The sequence below is a fragment of the Cervus elaphus genome, chromosome 6, assembly GCF_910594005.1.
Source record: "Cervus elaphus chromosome 6, mCerEla1.1, whole genome shotgun sequence".
Classification (NCBI taxonomy): Eukaryota; Metazoa; Chordata; class Mammalia; order Artiodactyla; family Cervidae; genus Cervus; species Cervus elaphus.
In genome coordinates this window covers 28,617,045-28,634,220 of record NC_057820.1, presented here as the reverse complement: position 1 = coordinate 28,634,220, position 17,176 = coordinate 28,617,045, and the positions used below count along the sequence as shown (strand labels likewise).

Sequence of the window (17,176 nt, the reverse complement as noted above, 5' to 3'; positions counted from 1 at the left end):
ACTAAAGAAGCAAAGACCAAATCATTTTTCTTCTATGTTTTTAAAAAACATTTTAGTTTGGGATGACTGTCAATTCACAAACAGTTATAAGAATAAAACAGAGAGATTCTATGTCCATTGATCAAGCCTCCCAAAATGGTAATATCTTACATAACTATTACATACTACTACAATGAGGAATTTGATACAATTCATTGACCTTACTCAGATTTTTCCAGTTTTATATATTCTTCTGTGTGTTTCTCTTTATTTCTATGTAGTTTTATACTATGTGCAGACTTGTTGGACCATCATGATAGTCAAGATACAGAACAGCTGCATCTCAAGTGTCCCTCATGCTTCCTATAGTAACAGCCACCTCCCATTCTCCAACCTCCTTAGGTCCTGGAAACCACTAATCTGTACTCTATCTCTAGAATTTTGTGACCTCTAGAATGTTATATAAGTAAAATGATATGGTATAAAAAAGTTTGAGATTGATCTTTTCCACTCAGCATAGTTCTTCTGAATTGCTTTTGCACATTAGTCAAAAAACAGCTGGGTATGTTTATGTAGATCTACTTCTGGGATCTCTATTCTGTTCTATTGATCTATGTGTCTATCCCAAATTGATCTATACTTTTATTTATTTTCTATCAAAATTCACACAAGATTTTTTTTGTGGACATAGGTGAGTTCTTTCTGAACTTTATATGAAAAGGCACAGGGCCATGAAGAGCTTAAACAACTTTGGAAAGAAGAAAGTGAAAGGCCTCTCTCTACCTGATACTAAGGCTTTCTATATAGCTACATTCATAAAGGAAATGTGGTAGTGGTACAAAAATAAACTCAAAATGGATCAGAGACCTAGATATAAAACTTCAAGATAAAAAAAGAAAAGAAATAAAGGGACTTCCCTGGTGGTCCAGTGGCTGACTCCAGGCTGCCAATGCAGGGGGCCTCAGTCTGATCCCTGATTGAGGAACTAAGATCCCACATGCCACAACTAAAGATCCTACATACCATGACTGAAAAAACAACACAAAACAAAACTCAAAGTGCTGCAATGAAGATTCACGATCTCTCATGCTGCAACTACCACCCAGCATAGCCAAACAGCCAAATAAATAAATCAGTTCAGTTGCTTAGCCATGTCCAACTCTTTGTGACCACATGGACTGCTGCATGCCAGGCTTCCCTGTCCATCATAATAAATAAATGTTATTTTAAATTCATATCAATGTATGACAAAACCCACTGGAAAAAAAAAAAAAAAAAAAAAAAACCTAGACTGCTGCATGCCAGGCTTCCCTGTCCATCATAATAAATAAATAAATGTTATTTTAAAAACCTAGAAGAAAATAGGAGGAAACATTTGTGATCTTGGTTAGGAAAAGATGAAATTCATAAATTAGACTTCATAAAAATTACAAACTTCAACTCTTTAAAACTCTGATTGAACCTTTACCAATATACCACCAGACCAGGATATGTAAAGGAGAAGGCTAATAACTGATTTCATAAATTTTAGTTGACCTCCCAATATCTACTTCTGAAAAAATTTAGAGAGGCCGAGTGCAGTGAACACTTGAAGAGAGTATTTTGTTGAAGAAAACTGGTAAAGGACAGATTAGGAGAAAATATTTGCAAACCACACATCTGATAAATGACATATCCAAATATATAAAACTCTCAAAATTCAGTATTAAGAAAATAAACAATCCAGTGAAAGCTTGGCAAAAAACTTCAAACAAACACATAAGATATATACATATATAACAAATAAACACATGGAAATGTACTTCACCACCATTATCATTAGGAAAATGGAAATTAAAACCATACTGATTGGATAAGGCCAGAAGACAATGGAGTTGAAAACCCTCAGCTCATCCCCTAAGAGCATACCAAAATCACAACTATCTATAGAATAATCATCTATGAAAAAGACCAAAACCTACCAGAAAATATCTACAATTAAACATAAGATGAAGGAAACACAAGCCAGGTAGACTTATAATACAATCAAGTCCCCTATCCACAGGTGGATAACTCACAAACTGGAGAATTATATCACCGCAGTTTTACAGGAGTGAGAGTTCTGAGCCCCACGTTGGACTCCCTAGTCCAGGGGTCCTGCACTAGGAAGACAAGCCCCCCCCCCCAAGCATTTGGCTATGAAGATTAGCAGGGTTTAATTTCAGGAGTCCCACAGGACTAAGGGAATAGAGACTCTGCTCTTAAAGGACTCACAAATAACCTCACATGCCCCAAGATGCAGAGCAAAAGCAGTAATGTGATAAGAGTCTGAACCAGTCTTACCTCTGGTCTTGAAGAGTCTTCTAGAGAGGCTGGGGTCAGCAGTGGTTCACCCTTCAGACATAGTCAGTCTGTTGTGTCCAACTCTTTGAGACCCCATGGACTGTAGCCCACCAAGTTCCTCTGCCCATGGGGTTTCTCTGGGCAAGAATGCTGGAGTGGGTTGCCATGCCCTCCTCCAAGGGATCTTCCCAGGGATCGAATCCTGGTCTCTGGTGTTGCAGGCGGATTCTTTACCCTCTGGGGCTTCCCTGGTGACTCAGATGGTAAAGTGTCTGCCTGCAATGTGGGAGACCTGGGTTTGATCCCTGGGTCAGGAAGATCCCCTGGAGAAGGAAATGGCAACCCGCTGCAGTACTCTTGCCTGGAAAATCCCGTGGACGAAGGAGCCTGGTAGGCTACAGTCCATGGCGTTGCAAAGAGTCAGATATGACTGAGCAGCTTCACTTTCTTTACCGTCTGAGTCACCAGGGGAGCCTAGCAATCAATTAGGCTGGGGGCCAACCGGGCCTACCAGACTATGGCACAGTCAGCCTGCCATGACAGAGGGACCCAAGCGATTATCTTGGGGGAACTGTTAGAGCATATATTGGGTTGGCCAAAAAGTCTGTTCGGTTTTGGTGTAAGATGTTCTGGAAAATTCTGAACGGACATTTTGGCCAACACGATAGTTGGGGTGAGGAGCTGGGAGTGCACTGCTGGGATGCACAGAGCATCTCCTACAGAAGGCCACCTCTCCAAGGTTGAGAAACCTAACTAACCCCCACCACAGACATAAAAATACCAATAGCAACGTTGACCAAATGAGGCGGCCGAGGAACAAGTTCCAGGTGAAAGAACAAGATAAAACCCCCGAAGAACTAAGTGAAGTGGATTATAGGCAATCTACCTGAGAAAGACTTCAGAGTAATGATTGTAAGGATGATGAAAAACTCAGGAGATTGGATACACAGTGCACAATGTTAGAAGTTTTTCTAAAAGAGTTGGAAATTATGACGAACAACCAGAGATAAAGAATGTTGTCATTGTTCAGTCCCTAAGTCCTGTCTGACTCATTGCAACCTCATGGACTGCAGCATGCCAGGCTTCCCTGTCCTTCGGTATCTCTCAGAGTTTGCTCAGACTCATGTCCTTTGAGTTGGTGATGCCATCCAACCATCTCCTCCTCTGCCGCCCCCTGCTCCTCCTGCACTCAATCTTTCCCAGCATCAGGGTCTTTTCCAATGAGTCAGCTCTTTACATCAGGCAGCCAGAGTATTGGAGCTATAGCTTCAGCATCAGTTCTTCCAACGAATATTCAGGGTTGATTTCCTTTGGGATTGACTGGCTTGAGCTCCTTGCTGTCCAAGGACTCTCAAGAGTCTTCTCAAGGATCCCAATTCAAAAGCATCAATTCTGCAGTGCTCAGCCTTCTTTATGGTCTAACTTTCACATCCATGCATGACTACTGGAAAAACCATAGCTTTGACTATACAGACCTTTGTCAGCAAGGTGATGTCTCTACTTTTTAATACACTATCTAGGTTTGTCAAGAATACAATCATTGAAGTGAAAAATACACTAGAAGAAATCAACAGGAGATGGCAGAGAAGGGCAAACTAACTACAATTCCACTGCCTGTGTGTGTGTGTTAATGAAGTTCTATTACAAAATAACTTTGCTTATTTGTTTAAAAATTGCCTACAGCTGTTTTGTACTGTACAACAGAGTCGAATAGTTTATTACAGAGAACTTTTGACCCACAAAGCCAAAAACATTAACAATCTGTTTTTTTTTTACAGGAAACATGTGTTGACCTCTGTATATAGTCCCTATAAGAATTCCATGTCCCTTGTGGTTCCTCCTTCCTGGTTGAACCCTAACTGATACAGCACCTGTATCAGTGGACATATAAAGAAGAAGGCTAATAATTGATTTAGTAATTCTTAGTCAGCTTCCCAGTAACCACCTCTGAAAAAATTTAGAGAAGCCAAGAGTACAGTAAACACTTGGAGAGGTTATTCTGTTGGAGAAAATTGGAGGACTATAGCATTTTCCCTTGCCTTTGGTTTCCCAAGCCACCTACAACATTCACACACTTCATAAGCAAGAGACAGATATATTCCTACCAATATCCAGCCTAGTCATAGAGTGGGATGGAGATAAGAGGGAATTTAAGAAAACCACCATGAGTTTGAGACTGAAGACTCATAACTGACTCAGAGGGCAACAGAATGGCTGACACTACCTATGGCAGCAAATAGATGGTTGTTTTTGGAAAATAACTGTACTCCCAATCAACTTCTATAGCATGGCTCTTAGGTAAGCACAGAATTATTACTATTATTTACTCCAAGCTTTATATCTTATGTCATTGGTATGTCAAACTTCTTTGTTGTTTAGTCGATAAGTGGTATCTCACTCTTTTGCAATCCCATGGACTGTAGTCCACCAGGCTTCTCTGTACTATAGTCTACCAGGCTTCTTGCCTAGGAAATCCCATACAGAGGGATGGGATTCCAGGCAAGAATACTGGAATGCGTTGCCACTTCCTTCTCCAGGAGATCTTCCCCAACCAGGGACTGAACCCCCATCTTCTGTATTGGCAAGCAGATTCTTTATGACTGAGCCCATCTAAAACTTCTAGAAAACTAAATAATCTTCAACTATGAAGGAAGAGGAAAGTGAGTCTATTGGGACAAAGGATCAATAACTTGGATTTTTTTAATATATATTTTGCATTTCAACATTTAGTTATAAAGTTGTTTGGTTTTTTATTCCCAGCATTTTTTTTCTTCCCTTTCCCTTACATGTTCTATGTTTTTTTTCCTTTGTTCAACTAAATATATGTCATGCTGAGATTATCACAGAATAAAACATGTTTTAATTTTAGACTTGTTTCTGCCTAATTGCCCAGGCAAATGATGTTCTATTATATTTTTTCACTTTTTATTGACATAATTACTGTTTAACAAGAGCAACTGAATTATGTCAGGTTCAATGAATTAGATCTGTGAGACAATTTAGATGTAAAGAGTTGTTAATTGCTATCTAATTAAAAACAAAAGCCTCTGAACCCTCCTACAATGATTATACTCCCACCCCTCTCAGTGGTATGCAATGCCTTAGTAGAGAAAACTAAAATTTTGAAATGAAGTGAATGTCAAGTGACATTTTTGTAATTCCTGGGACTACCAATCGGAGAAGGCAATGGCAACCCACTCCAGTACTCTTGCCTGGAAAATCCCATGGAGGGAGGAGCCTGGTAGACTGCAGTCCATGGGGTCACACAGAGTTGGACACGACTGAGCGACTTCACTTTCACTTTTCACTTTCATGCATTGGAGAAGGAAATGGCAACCCACTCCAGCGTTCTTGCCTGGAGAATCCCAGAGACGGGGGAGCCTGGTGGGCTGCCGTCTATGGGGTCGCACAGAGTCTGACACGACTGAAGAGACTTAGCAGCAGCAGCAGCAGCAGCAGCAGGGACTACCAATTAAGACATGCATGCGTAGAGCCATAGCAAGCCAAAATCTAAGAAAGGAAAGAATGGGCTGAAAGTGTGGATTTCCTAATTTTATAAACTGAAAGAGGGCGGGAGCTGTGTATGACTCGCATGATACACACTAACAGGAGTCTCAATAATGACTCCTGGTCAGCAATGCGCCCCACAGGGTCCTTGTGGACATTAGGTGAAATAATGCATCAAGAATTACTGATTGCCAAGTACACAGTAAGGGCTTCCCCAGGTGGCTCAGTGGTAAAGAATCTGCCTACCAATATAGGGGCTGCAGGTTCAATCCTGGGTTAGAATATCCCCTGGAGAAAGAAATGGCAACCCACTCCAGTATTCTTGCCTGGAAAATCCCATGGACAGAGGAGTCTGGCAGGCTATGGTCCATGGGGTTGCAAAGAATTGGACATGACTGAGCAACTGATGAGCACTGAGCACACATACATAATAAGTGTAAAATAAATGTCTTTTCCTTGGTATCGCCTATTATGTTCTTGGTGATAAAATGTCAACCATTGCTCTCTACTGAAGGTCAGAAAGTATTTAAAAAACTAGTCCGTGAACTAGCTTAGACAGGATGCAAATATTTAGACACTCTTTGTTTTGCAGTGTGGAAAAGGTTTTAGCTCTTTAAAGCCCTCAAAGTCTTCTAGTAGTTCTGATGGTCTGGTGCATGGATGTCATTAACAGCTCTATTTCTGTCAGTCTAACTGTAGGCAGGCTACAGGACTTAAAGCTATTCTTGCTATCTGGAGTGTTCCACTGAGGCCTCTTAGCATGTGAGTTGATAAACTGACCACTGAAAAATAGATCTTAACTAGGTAAAAGCATTCTAGAAATTCAGATATAGAAAAATAAGCTACATATATCTACATTTTTTTCCTGATTTGTAAGAAAATAATCTCATGTCTATTTACTTGAACATTTTAAACTCTGTAACAAAGAAAAAAATTAAGTTCTGTTTAGTATTCAAAATACAATCACATTACTTAAATAGTATGCAATTCTTTAAAAATAGATCCTCTTAAAGATGTTTAACAGAAAACCACAAAATTCTATAAAGCAATTACCCTTCAACTAAAAAAAATAGAGTGGCAAAAACAACCAAAAAATAAAGATGTTTTAGAACAATAGTAACAGTTTATTGACAATGCAGAATAAATAGCAAAATTGTTGTTGGTAGAGACCGAGTTGAATATAAATAGTGTAAGATGACACAGGGTTTAAACAAGTTATGTTTGGTATGGGAACACAAAAGTATATATTTTAAATGACTAAACTTTTGATGAACTTTGAAACGCATATTTAAGGATAAGAAAGTTTAAGTATTTTTACAAGTCTGTAATTTCCTTATAAATATTCTTAGAAATACTGGGAGGAAAAAAGGAAACAACTTTAAAACTATATAATATTAACAGACTGTCAGACACCATCAGAAACACCTGCTGCAGTTGAAAGGCTATTTCAGGCTAATATTTCAGTGGTGTCCATGAGTATTTTGATGTGTGGGTGTGCTCTGAAGGTACATGACAGCTTGTAGTTCAATTTTTAACACTAACCTCTGAGCTTTGAAAAATATGAGTTGTGGTCCACACATCAGCTTGTTAGAAATATGTTTAAGACCCACTGTAGAGTCTGTGAATGAATTGCTTTGCTAAATGCCTTGCTGTTTGCTGCTGTGGCTAATGCACTGGAAAGAAAAATTAAAATAACATTCAAAAATTTTCCATGGCCCTTGGTGTTTCTCCTGGAGAGACAGCTAATATGATTTCTACTGCTTTCAACTTACAGAGGTTGTTACAAAAGTAGACAGACTTAGCTAAAAGTATAATTGAGGAAAAGTTCAACCAAAACTTGAAATTTTGCTTTTTTTTAATTGCTAGGATTTAAGCATTAGTAAATTCTCATATGTAGGTAATTTTTACTCAGTGATGACAAGTGAAAAGCCCTCTAAAGGATCTAGAAGAATCAGAGAAATACATTAACTTTCTGAATAACAACAAGAGTTTGAGATTTTTCCCTAGGCTGAAGATAAAAGGGCATTTGTTTGCTTTCTGGAAGTAGGTGGCTAGGATTGGACAAGAGAAAATGAAGAGAATGAATAGGGAGGGTTAGGGCAGTTCCCATCAGTTGAGGTTAAAATAAATTTTCCGAACAAAACCTCTTATTATGGTAGGTATGGCTGGGGGGACTGTAAGAAAAATGCGATGTTGCATTCAGTTTAAGGTTGTTCCCATCTCTAGCTCTATTGCAATTCCCTAACATCATCCCAGATCAAATACCTAACATATGTGTACTTTGGAAACTTAGTGGGGAGAGGCCAAGAAGACAAAAGGAATAGAGAATTTAGTGAGAGCCAGAATCAACGACAAGAAGGAACCAGATGCCCCATTTCATCACTTTATCCCACATGCCTGCACACGTAAATAAATGTTAGTATTCTTAACACAGACCTAATGTCTGGATTTGTTCCTTCAGAAATTCTAAAATATTTTTATTCCTAAGAATCATTTTAGGCTGTTTGTGCTTAAATTCTAATTTCATATTTGATATTGTCAAACTTGATAATAAACAGGTATATGGTTTAGCCAGCAAAATCAAGTTTATTCGGGGATAGCAGAGGAATGGGCCTCTTAGATGGTGATAGCGGTAAAGAACCTGCCTGCCAGTGCAGGAGACCCAGGAGACAGGAGTTCCATACCTTCGTCAGGAAGTTCCCCTGGAAAAGGGCGTGGCAACCCACTCCAGTATTCTTTCCTACACACACACACACACACACACACACACACACACACACACACGTAAACAGCAGAGGAATCACAATTTGGGACAAACTCTGGTTTGCCATAAGCAAGTCTGGGACACAAAACGGGAGAGCATTCTTTTGCAGAGGAAAGGAGGAAATTGGACTGTTTTGAATGAAAGTTTACTGGAGAAGAGCAAGCCTTTGTGGGGTGTGGCAGCTTCTCATTGGCGGAGTTGCAGAAGTTTTTTCATAGGCTGGGTTGTTGCTAAACAAGGAGAAAATCCTGCTTCTTCCTGCTGGGATCTGTAAAGTAAGGTTTTTCCTGCTGGGGTATGTAGAATAAGCTACCACAGGTGGTACAAGTGGTGTATGTGTGGTACAGCCTTCAGCGCTCTTGAAGGCTTTCTGACGCCATTTTGAATGGGGCTTTCCTTTATCCGTTTCATATAAATTTGATATTTAACTTAATATTTGATAATTCTACTGCAGTTCAGATACTGTATTTTCAACATTCAATATTCTGTGCTTCAAAAATTAATAGTTTTTCACTATCCATAAAATATCTATATTTTATTAGTACAAATGGGGAAACTGCTTACTTCAGACTAAAATGAATCAATAACTCAAGAACTGAATCTGTAACTTAAGAACTGATAATAGACTGTATAGACTTTGCATTTAGACTTGAATTTAAATTTCACCTTTGTTGTTTAATTTCTGTATGATGATGAATAATATTTTGAACTTTCAGTCTTTTCATTTATAAAATAGGGATAATCATACATGAATTTCAGAGTTGCTGGGGTTATTAAGTGAAATAATAAATGTAAAGCAATTCACATGTGACTCAATAAATTTTTAACTGTTAGTAGAATATTCTGGTCTCTATAATAGGAATAATAATAACAATGATAATAATGTTACAAAAACAATAATAATAGTATTATTATAATTTTTACCAATTTGTTTGAGTCATCTTTAAGCTCAGATAGGACAAGAAGTTTTGCTTGTTTTTTTTCTTTGTGTATCATTAGTAGGAGATTGAATTTTGGGAAGGAGTTTTCCTGTTAATATAATTTCTTGAAATTTGTGTGCAGACTGTGATAAAATGCCATCTGAACGAAAAGGTAGTTATGCTATAATTGAACACATAAGGAGCAGCGAATTGAAAGTGATAAAGACTTCAGAAATTTCCTAAGTGTTTGTTAGATAACTACTGCCAAGAAGATGGTTTACTTTCAGGCTGTTATCATTTTCAACCAGCTAGAGAGAACTCAGGGTCTTTTCATAGCTTCATATTGAGATAAATGATTCTATTTTCTTGTCAATGACAGTATCCAGTTGCTAAAATATAATTACTTGAAAACAGTTTTCAAGAGCTAATTTTCTATAGAGGAAGAAGAAATATCTGTGCTATTTCCACTCATTTACACATTAAGTAATGAAGCTCCATTAAGAAAAATAAAACAAACAGTTGGTCATAAAAATCTGTCTTTGTCCTGTACATTACTTCATTTTAACAAATTTATTGGGATAATTCATATACCATTCACTGACTTCTGTACATTAATTCCTTTTTTGAAGTCATTAATTTATTCATTCAATATTGCTTACCTACTAGTAATTCTTAGTTAAGATATGCTTAGTCCCATGCAATCTAAGATTCCAAAAACAAGATCAAAATAAGTATATTTATGTTGAATACCAAATCTGTAAAAGGAACTAAAGGAAATAGAGTAGGTCCTCAAATGAGACAGGTATTTACAATATATTTTTTTCCTTGAATCAATAACATTAAAATTAGAGGAACTGGACATAGGTACATAAGAAAGATATTTAAACAAGGCATTTAAACAGGTTTTATATATATGTATATATATATATACACATATATATAAAATATGACAGAATAGATACCATAAGATAGTCAAGGACTAATAATCAAATACATGGCATAAAATTAAAATGATTTAGGGATTCAGAGGAAGAATATATATTTCACACTAGGTCAGTCAATGAAAATTTCCAAGATGAAATAAGATTTATGTTGTGACTTTAAAGAAGGCAGAGCAGAAGAGAAATAAATATCCCTTGATAAAGATGAAGGAAGGGGTGAAAACATGAACAAAAGCAAAGGAGTGGAAAACCATAAACATCCACCAGGAATAATGTGTGAAAAAAGTCAGCTGGAGTGGAATGCCCCTCCTGAGGAGAACTGCACATATATTATCCAACTGGTATGCTCATGAGTAAGATTGTTAGTCAGGAGTTTCACAAAGCCACAAGGTATGTAGCATACTTTTCAGACATTATATTTTTACAGGAGAAATTAATTGAAAATATGATGTTTTATCCTGAAAAATTCAGATATATTATGAGGTGAAAATTTATAAGTCATTCTAAGTGCAGCTACTTCCCCAAATTTCATGGATATGGGTTCATTCTCCTTAACTGTGAGTCCCTGAGTACTGAGAATTGAAGATAAGGCTCATGAGATACATTGGGTATAGTTTGTGAAAGAAATTAAATGACAGATTAGTGAGTTTGGAGTTCAGTTGGTAGGAATGAGAAGCCTTTGAAGAATGCTAATGAGTGGGAAACCCCAAAATACACTATTTTGGGAAATTACTACCTATAGTACAATAATTACAACTTAATATACAGGATGAGAAAGAATTTACAGGATGGGTGAATGAACAGAAATTATAGGCTGAGATCAATTTAGAAAATGTAAACACAAAGGATTTGTTAAGAGAAATGCCTTGTTTTGAGAGTCAATTCTATGAAATGATTCATAAGATCTGTCTAGGGTTCCTTCTTGATTATTCTTGAAGATTGAAAAGATTATTTCATTGGGTCCCTCAATTACTAATCTAAAATCTAAGAATAGTTTATAGTGAAAGAGAAAACCTATGAAGTTTTGACTTTAAGGGAATAAAAGGGACAGTAAGTTGTAGTACCATGTCATTTCTAAACTGTACTAATGAAGCATAGCAGAACCCTACCGTCCTTCTCCACCATGTCCTCAGCCTGTCTTTAGTCTGTAGAAAAGTTTAGCCAAAAAATAAGTTTAATCAAAGAAGCGAGAAAACGTAGAAGCAAAGAATAACAGTACAAAACTATAATAACTGAGTCAGTTAGAAAAATGAAAGACCTTTAGTTCCTTTTCAAGGGCTATAGATAATATTCTGAGCCTTTATCTGTGAGCTATCTTATAGATACTGAAACCCTCACTGGGTGGAAAAAGTTAACTACGTTATGACCAGACTAGAGCCATGACGTTAGCTGCCACAATTCCAAGAAATGGCCCCAAGGAAATAGGAACAAACCAGCCCGGAAGTGAAGATTAACTGTGCTTAAAGCAATCAGGATGGTGCAGGTCAGACTACCCCATAACCAATTTCAAGATGACTGTTCGAACTCATTGTGCTCTTTCTCCATGTAGATCCTTCCTTCAGTCTATAAAAGCTCTTGACCTCTGATTGTCAGAGTTGTGGGGAATTGGCCTTTGGACAGGCATCTGCCCTCTCTCCCACCACCCTGGTTGTTGGCATCCAAAATAAGGCAAGCTTTCCTTTCCACTAATCTTGTCTCTTTATTGGCTTTTGAGGAGTGAGCAGCCGGACCCCACTTTCAGTTACACTCTTAGAAAATATTACAAATTAGTAATCTGTGCTGATTTGTCTTCATCAGAAAGAAACACACTTTCCAAATAAATCTTATCAGAAGTCATTCAAAACTACATTTTATTTACCATAAGACATTGAAATAGACACAATCACAAGCTACTCTAAATAGCAAGCTTTTTTCAAAAAATAGCAGTAATCTCAGAGGTGATAATGTTTCGGAGGACTGGCCTTGTTGGTAGAATATTTAATGGGCAGTTTAATTGTGGCTCCCTGGGGATAAAGAGGTCTTAGAATCATAAAAACTATGACAGAGTAAATAGCCAAGTCTCATTTCTGCCCAGCTGGATCTGTGCTTCAGCCACCTATACCTTCAGTTGTATTTAATTCTCTCCATTTCTGTAGATGGTAAAACATTCCTACATAGGGAGTAGAGGAGTGACCATAAAAGCAAAACTCTTGGTGTTCCCTGTTATTTTTGACCACAAAAGTAAGTGTCAGCTTCAAAGCTCTGTCCAATCCAAGGAACACCCCAATGGCAAGCCTCGAAAGAAAACTGAGACTTTTCCTGCTCCTTTCCATCTCCCTAACCTCTTCCACCTACAACTCTGGCAAGGATGGAAACTGAGATTGATGAGATGAAAGTGGAGATCTGCTAGAGCAAGTCAGAGAAGAGAAAAGACAAGAGGCATCCTTAGTGGAGATTTAAAATTTTGTTTATTATACTTGTTATACTATGTTAATAACTATGCTGCTTTTTATCATCGGAAAATGATTAGAAAATATTAAGATTTCTTCCAAATTTTACCCAGGGGCAATGGGGAAGTTAGCCTTAAATAATAAAATTGAAGGGTCGGTAGTATACAGATATAACTGTTTTTACATGGCATCTCACAAATCATGCTTGTTCAGTGTAGCTGTTACATTCAAATAAAATTGTCTCCCTCCCATGTGCTTTGGAAAATCCAGTATCCATATGTCTTCCCTACCACAGTGTCTCCAGGAATTCTCTGGATAAATATGAGGAATTCTGTTCCAATCTTTTCCTTTATAGCTGCTCTTTTCTCTCTGCCCTACACTAGCCCAAATATTAGAACATTTCCCTTGATAATTGAAAAATACCTCTCACAAAGGCAGTTATATCTAACAGATTTGCTGACAATTTGGGAATCTGAGCATGGAGTAGTATGAGTGAGTTTAAAGTTAAATATTAGGCGTGATAGATCTTATGACTTCCCTGGTGGCTCAGACGGTAAAGAATCTGCTTGCAGTGCTGGAGACCTGGGTTCCATCCCTGGGGTGGGAAGATCCTCTGGAGAAGGGAATGGCTACCCACTCCAGTATTCTTGCCTGGAAAATTCCACAGAGGAGCCTGGCAGGCTGAAATCCATGGGATCACAAACAGTGGACGTGACTGAGCAACTAACACTTTCACTTTCATAGTAGATTCTAGAAGTTCCTCAGCCATATCCATCTCATTGAACTTGACTCTGGCCAGCTTCCAACTTTCAAGTTGTCCACTCCCTCAGCTGTGTTGCTGACCCTACACTCTTAGGAGACCCTTCTCTGTTTCCCAACTTTTCCAATTATTAGCTGTGGAGCCTGTGTCAGGTCACTTAACATTTTTCTGTCTTACTTTCCTTATATATTAAATTGAGATACAGTTAGTAGCTACTTCATACTGAGAAGATTAAATGACATACCTAAAGCAATTACCACAGTTTCCAGCACAGAGGTGATATTAAAATACTCAAAGGTAACAAAGTTCTTAAGGTAATTTTAAAATGTAAGTATAATAAGGTATTTAACTGTATCTTAGGTTATTCTACTCAAAGTCATTATGCCCTAGAGGGTAAGGTTGTATGAGGGTAGTCGCTTTCTTATAGGAAGAGAACTCTTCTAAGTATCTTTCTAAGTGAAACATTTCTCACTCCAATAGAAGTATTGCTGCTGCTGCTGCTAAGTCACTTCAGTCGTGTCCGACTCTGTGCGACCCCATAGACGGCAGCCCACCAGGCTCCCCCATCCCTGGGATTCTCAAGGCAAGAACAATGGAGTGGGTTGCCATTTCTTTCTCCAATGTGTGAAAGTGAAAAGGGAAAGTGAAGTCCCTCAGTCATGTCCGACTCGTAGCGACCCGATGGACTGCAGCCTACCAGGCTCCTCCATCCATGGGATTTTCCAGGCAAGAGTACTGGAGTGGGGTGCCATTGCCTTCTCCAATAGAAGCCATAACCTCCTTGAAAATAATATTACTGTTCTTCACAGGACATTTATGGAAAATATGAAGTAAAAATACCAGTAGGAGATAGACTGAAATATTAGACTGTGCATTTCTGGATATAAGGATAGGAAAAAGTTATTCAATTCTCTGTGCATATTGTATTTTATAGCTAAAACCTGAATTACTTTCTTTGAAATCTTACTCATTTTCATGGCTTACTTATAATTTCAAGGATATTAATGGGCTTAATCGAAGAAGGTCTGGAATACTGAAGGTGACTCCTTAGGACCCCTCTTCTGGCACTAGATGCTCACTCTCTGGCCCAGAGTAATAGATGAGGTCTCTAAGTTAGGTTTTGTAGTATCACCTATCCAATAGAGTGAGTGTTCAATCCATGAAATATCTCCATTTTCTATATCAGCTTACATGACATTTTCAAGGGAGTCCTATCTCCTCAATCCATAGACTCTAGGTTTATTTATTATTAGCAAGTCTTAGGAATAGCCTATTAAAAACTTTAAATAGATAAGGCCATAATCTTAGATAATAACATTACTTTACCTGGAGGTCTAGTTATTATGTTCACAAGAACGTTAGTCTGAATCATCAGCCTTCTTTTCTTCTCTGAAGGCTTTCTCATGATATTTGGGGGGAAAGTGGACTACCAACCAGCTGCTTCAACACCTCTAATCAGTTCACTCTCTAACCTCAGGTAAAATTCCTTTGCCACAAGTTTCTGAAATTATTATTGTATCACCACACCCTTTAATATTTTAAACACAGAATAATGTTTCTCATACCTTGATGACCACCAGTATTTGAAATACCTGACGAGGAGTAGAAATAAGCCATGTTCACAGTGAACGTAACTCTTTCAAGATCTTTTGATATGCTCTTGCCTTCTCAATTACTGATATCTTCAGTTGTGCACAGCTATTTGAAACTTCTTCCCTGGTGGTTCAGCTGGTAAAGAGCATGCCTGCCAATGTAGGAGACACGAGAGACACAGGTTCAATCGCTGGGTTTGGAAGATGCCCTGGAGGAGGAAATGGCAACCCAGTCCAGTATTCCTGCCTGGAGAATTCCATGGACAGAGGAGCCTGGCGGGTTATGGTGCCTGGAGTCACAAAGAGTCAGACATGACTAAAGCTACTTAGCACACATACAACCTTTTTTATTTGGAGGAAAGAAGCCTAAGGGTTCTCTCCCAACACCGGCTATTAACAGCACCAGATATGAGGGTGATGCTAGTGAAGTTCCTCTTACCCTCTCTGAGGCTTCCGAACTTTTTTTGATCTAAGGGAGTGCTGGAATCTATCCTCAACGGGAACTTCTGCAGAGGCTGTCTCTTCTGTGGGTGTCTTTTATCAGCATTCCGCAGGTTTTCCCGACTGTGGCTGAAGAGAGCTGGAACCAGTTCATGGGCTGGTTCCAAAGCCCATATGAAGTTTGTCTGCCTATTGAGCAGTGCCCGGTGGGAGAGACTCCTCCTGAGTGCTTTGGCCCTCGGCACTGGACCCCACAGCTCCCACAGTGGCACTTTTGTTCATGAATGAATACCAAATTTTAGTTGTTAAATGGGGGTGGAAAAAGGAAGGACATTTTGTACTTACATGATACTGCTGTCCTCTGATGATATATTTGAAATTGTTTTGAAAATTAAAATATTAGGCCATATTCCTCTGTCTCTTGTACTCACCCCCAGTTTAAGCATGTGCCTCTATAGCATTTCTGTTATTGCTGTTTTCTCTGTCTCAGTTCGATGATTTTAGCAATCTAAGTTGTCATAACTGCTTGTATTTAATTTAGTCAGTTCATAATTATTAAATTAGTTGCTTAATAACTGCAGTACCTTTTAATGATAATCATCAGACCTTAGTTAATCCAAAATAGATAGAAGTAAATACCACCACCTTCCTGTCCTTAAGTCCTTGTACAAATATACAGAAATAAAAAGGAAAACATGAAGAATATAGTAAAATTAATAATAACAACAATAATAATAGAGGCAATAGGGGAAAGGCCAAAGAGAGAAGGATGACAAAAATGGAGAGAGCTGGCCATGGTCAGCTTTGGTGTGTCTCACAGTCTAAGTAAACAATGCTTGATGACAACTGCCAACTTGGTCCATTTAATGAGTCTTTGATATAAGAATAAAGAATATAGACTCTTCTTTCAGACGGATAATTCTTTCTATAGTATGTGTGAAACACTATATTATAGTATATTTAAGCCTAATAAATTAGAGTCTCTATGGATTCTTTCTTAATTAAAATTTGGGAGATACAACTATTTTGGGTAAAGTAACACCATTTATAGCCAGAAATGCAGGAGACTTACAGGAGACGTGGGTTTGATCCCTGGGTCAGGAAGATCCCCTGGCATAGGAAATGGCAAACAATCCTAATATTCTTGCCTAGAGAGAACCCATGCACAGAGGAGCCTGGCATGTTACAGTCCATGGGGCTGCAAAAGAGTCAAACACGAGTGAGCAACTAAACAACAATAACAACATATGACTTATTACTATTGTGAACTTATAAGAGGAACTTAAGCTATGTCAAGTGGTTTTATTCTGTACAGTTGAATTCAGATAATAATATGGAAGCATTTTTTCCAGATTATAAAAAAAAATCTGGAAATAGGAAAAAAGTTGAGAAATATAAATAAGCAAAAAAAAAAATGATATTATCCAACCATTCCATCTTCCAGAGTAATCTATCTACTGTCAGTGTTTTGGCAAGTACAATTTTAAGAAGAAAAAAATTTTAAATCATTTCTTCTTCTGA

The 17,176-nt window shown here is 38.0% G+C and overlaps 1 protein-coding gene across 2 annotated transcripts in view; it reads left to right on the top strand.

Moving 5' to 3' along the window:
• The window catches only part of NPFFR2 (neuropeptide FF receptor 2), a 75,621-nt gene that overhangs the window by 43,620 nt on the left and 14,825 nt on the right, over positions 1 to 17,176 (top strand). Inside the window, exon 1 of one of the 2 annotated variants that reach the window (XM_043906515.1) lies at positions 4,568 to 4,599. The exons of the other annotated variant lie outside the window; for it this stretch is intronic. Within the exon in view, the coding sequence (XP_043762450.1) occupies positions 4,589 to 4,599 (11 nt within the window). The 5' untranslated portion in view covers positions 4,568 to 4,588. Of the gene's footprint in view, positions 1 to 4,567; positions 4,600 to 17,176 lie in introns of those variants that run through there. 2 annotated transcript variants of the gene reach the window in all.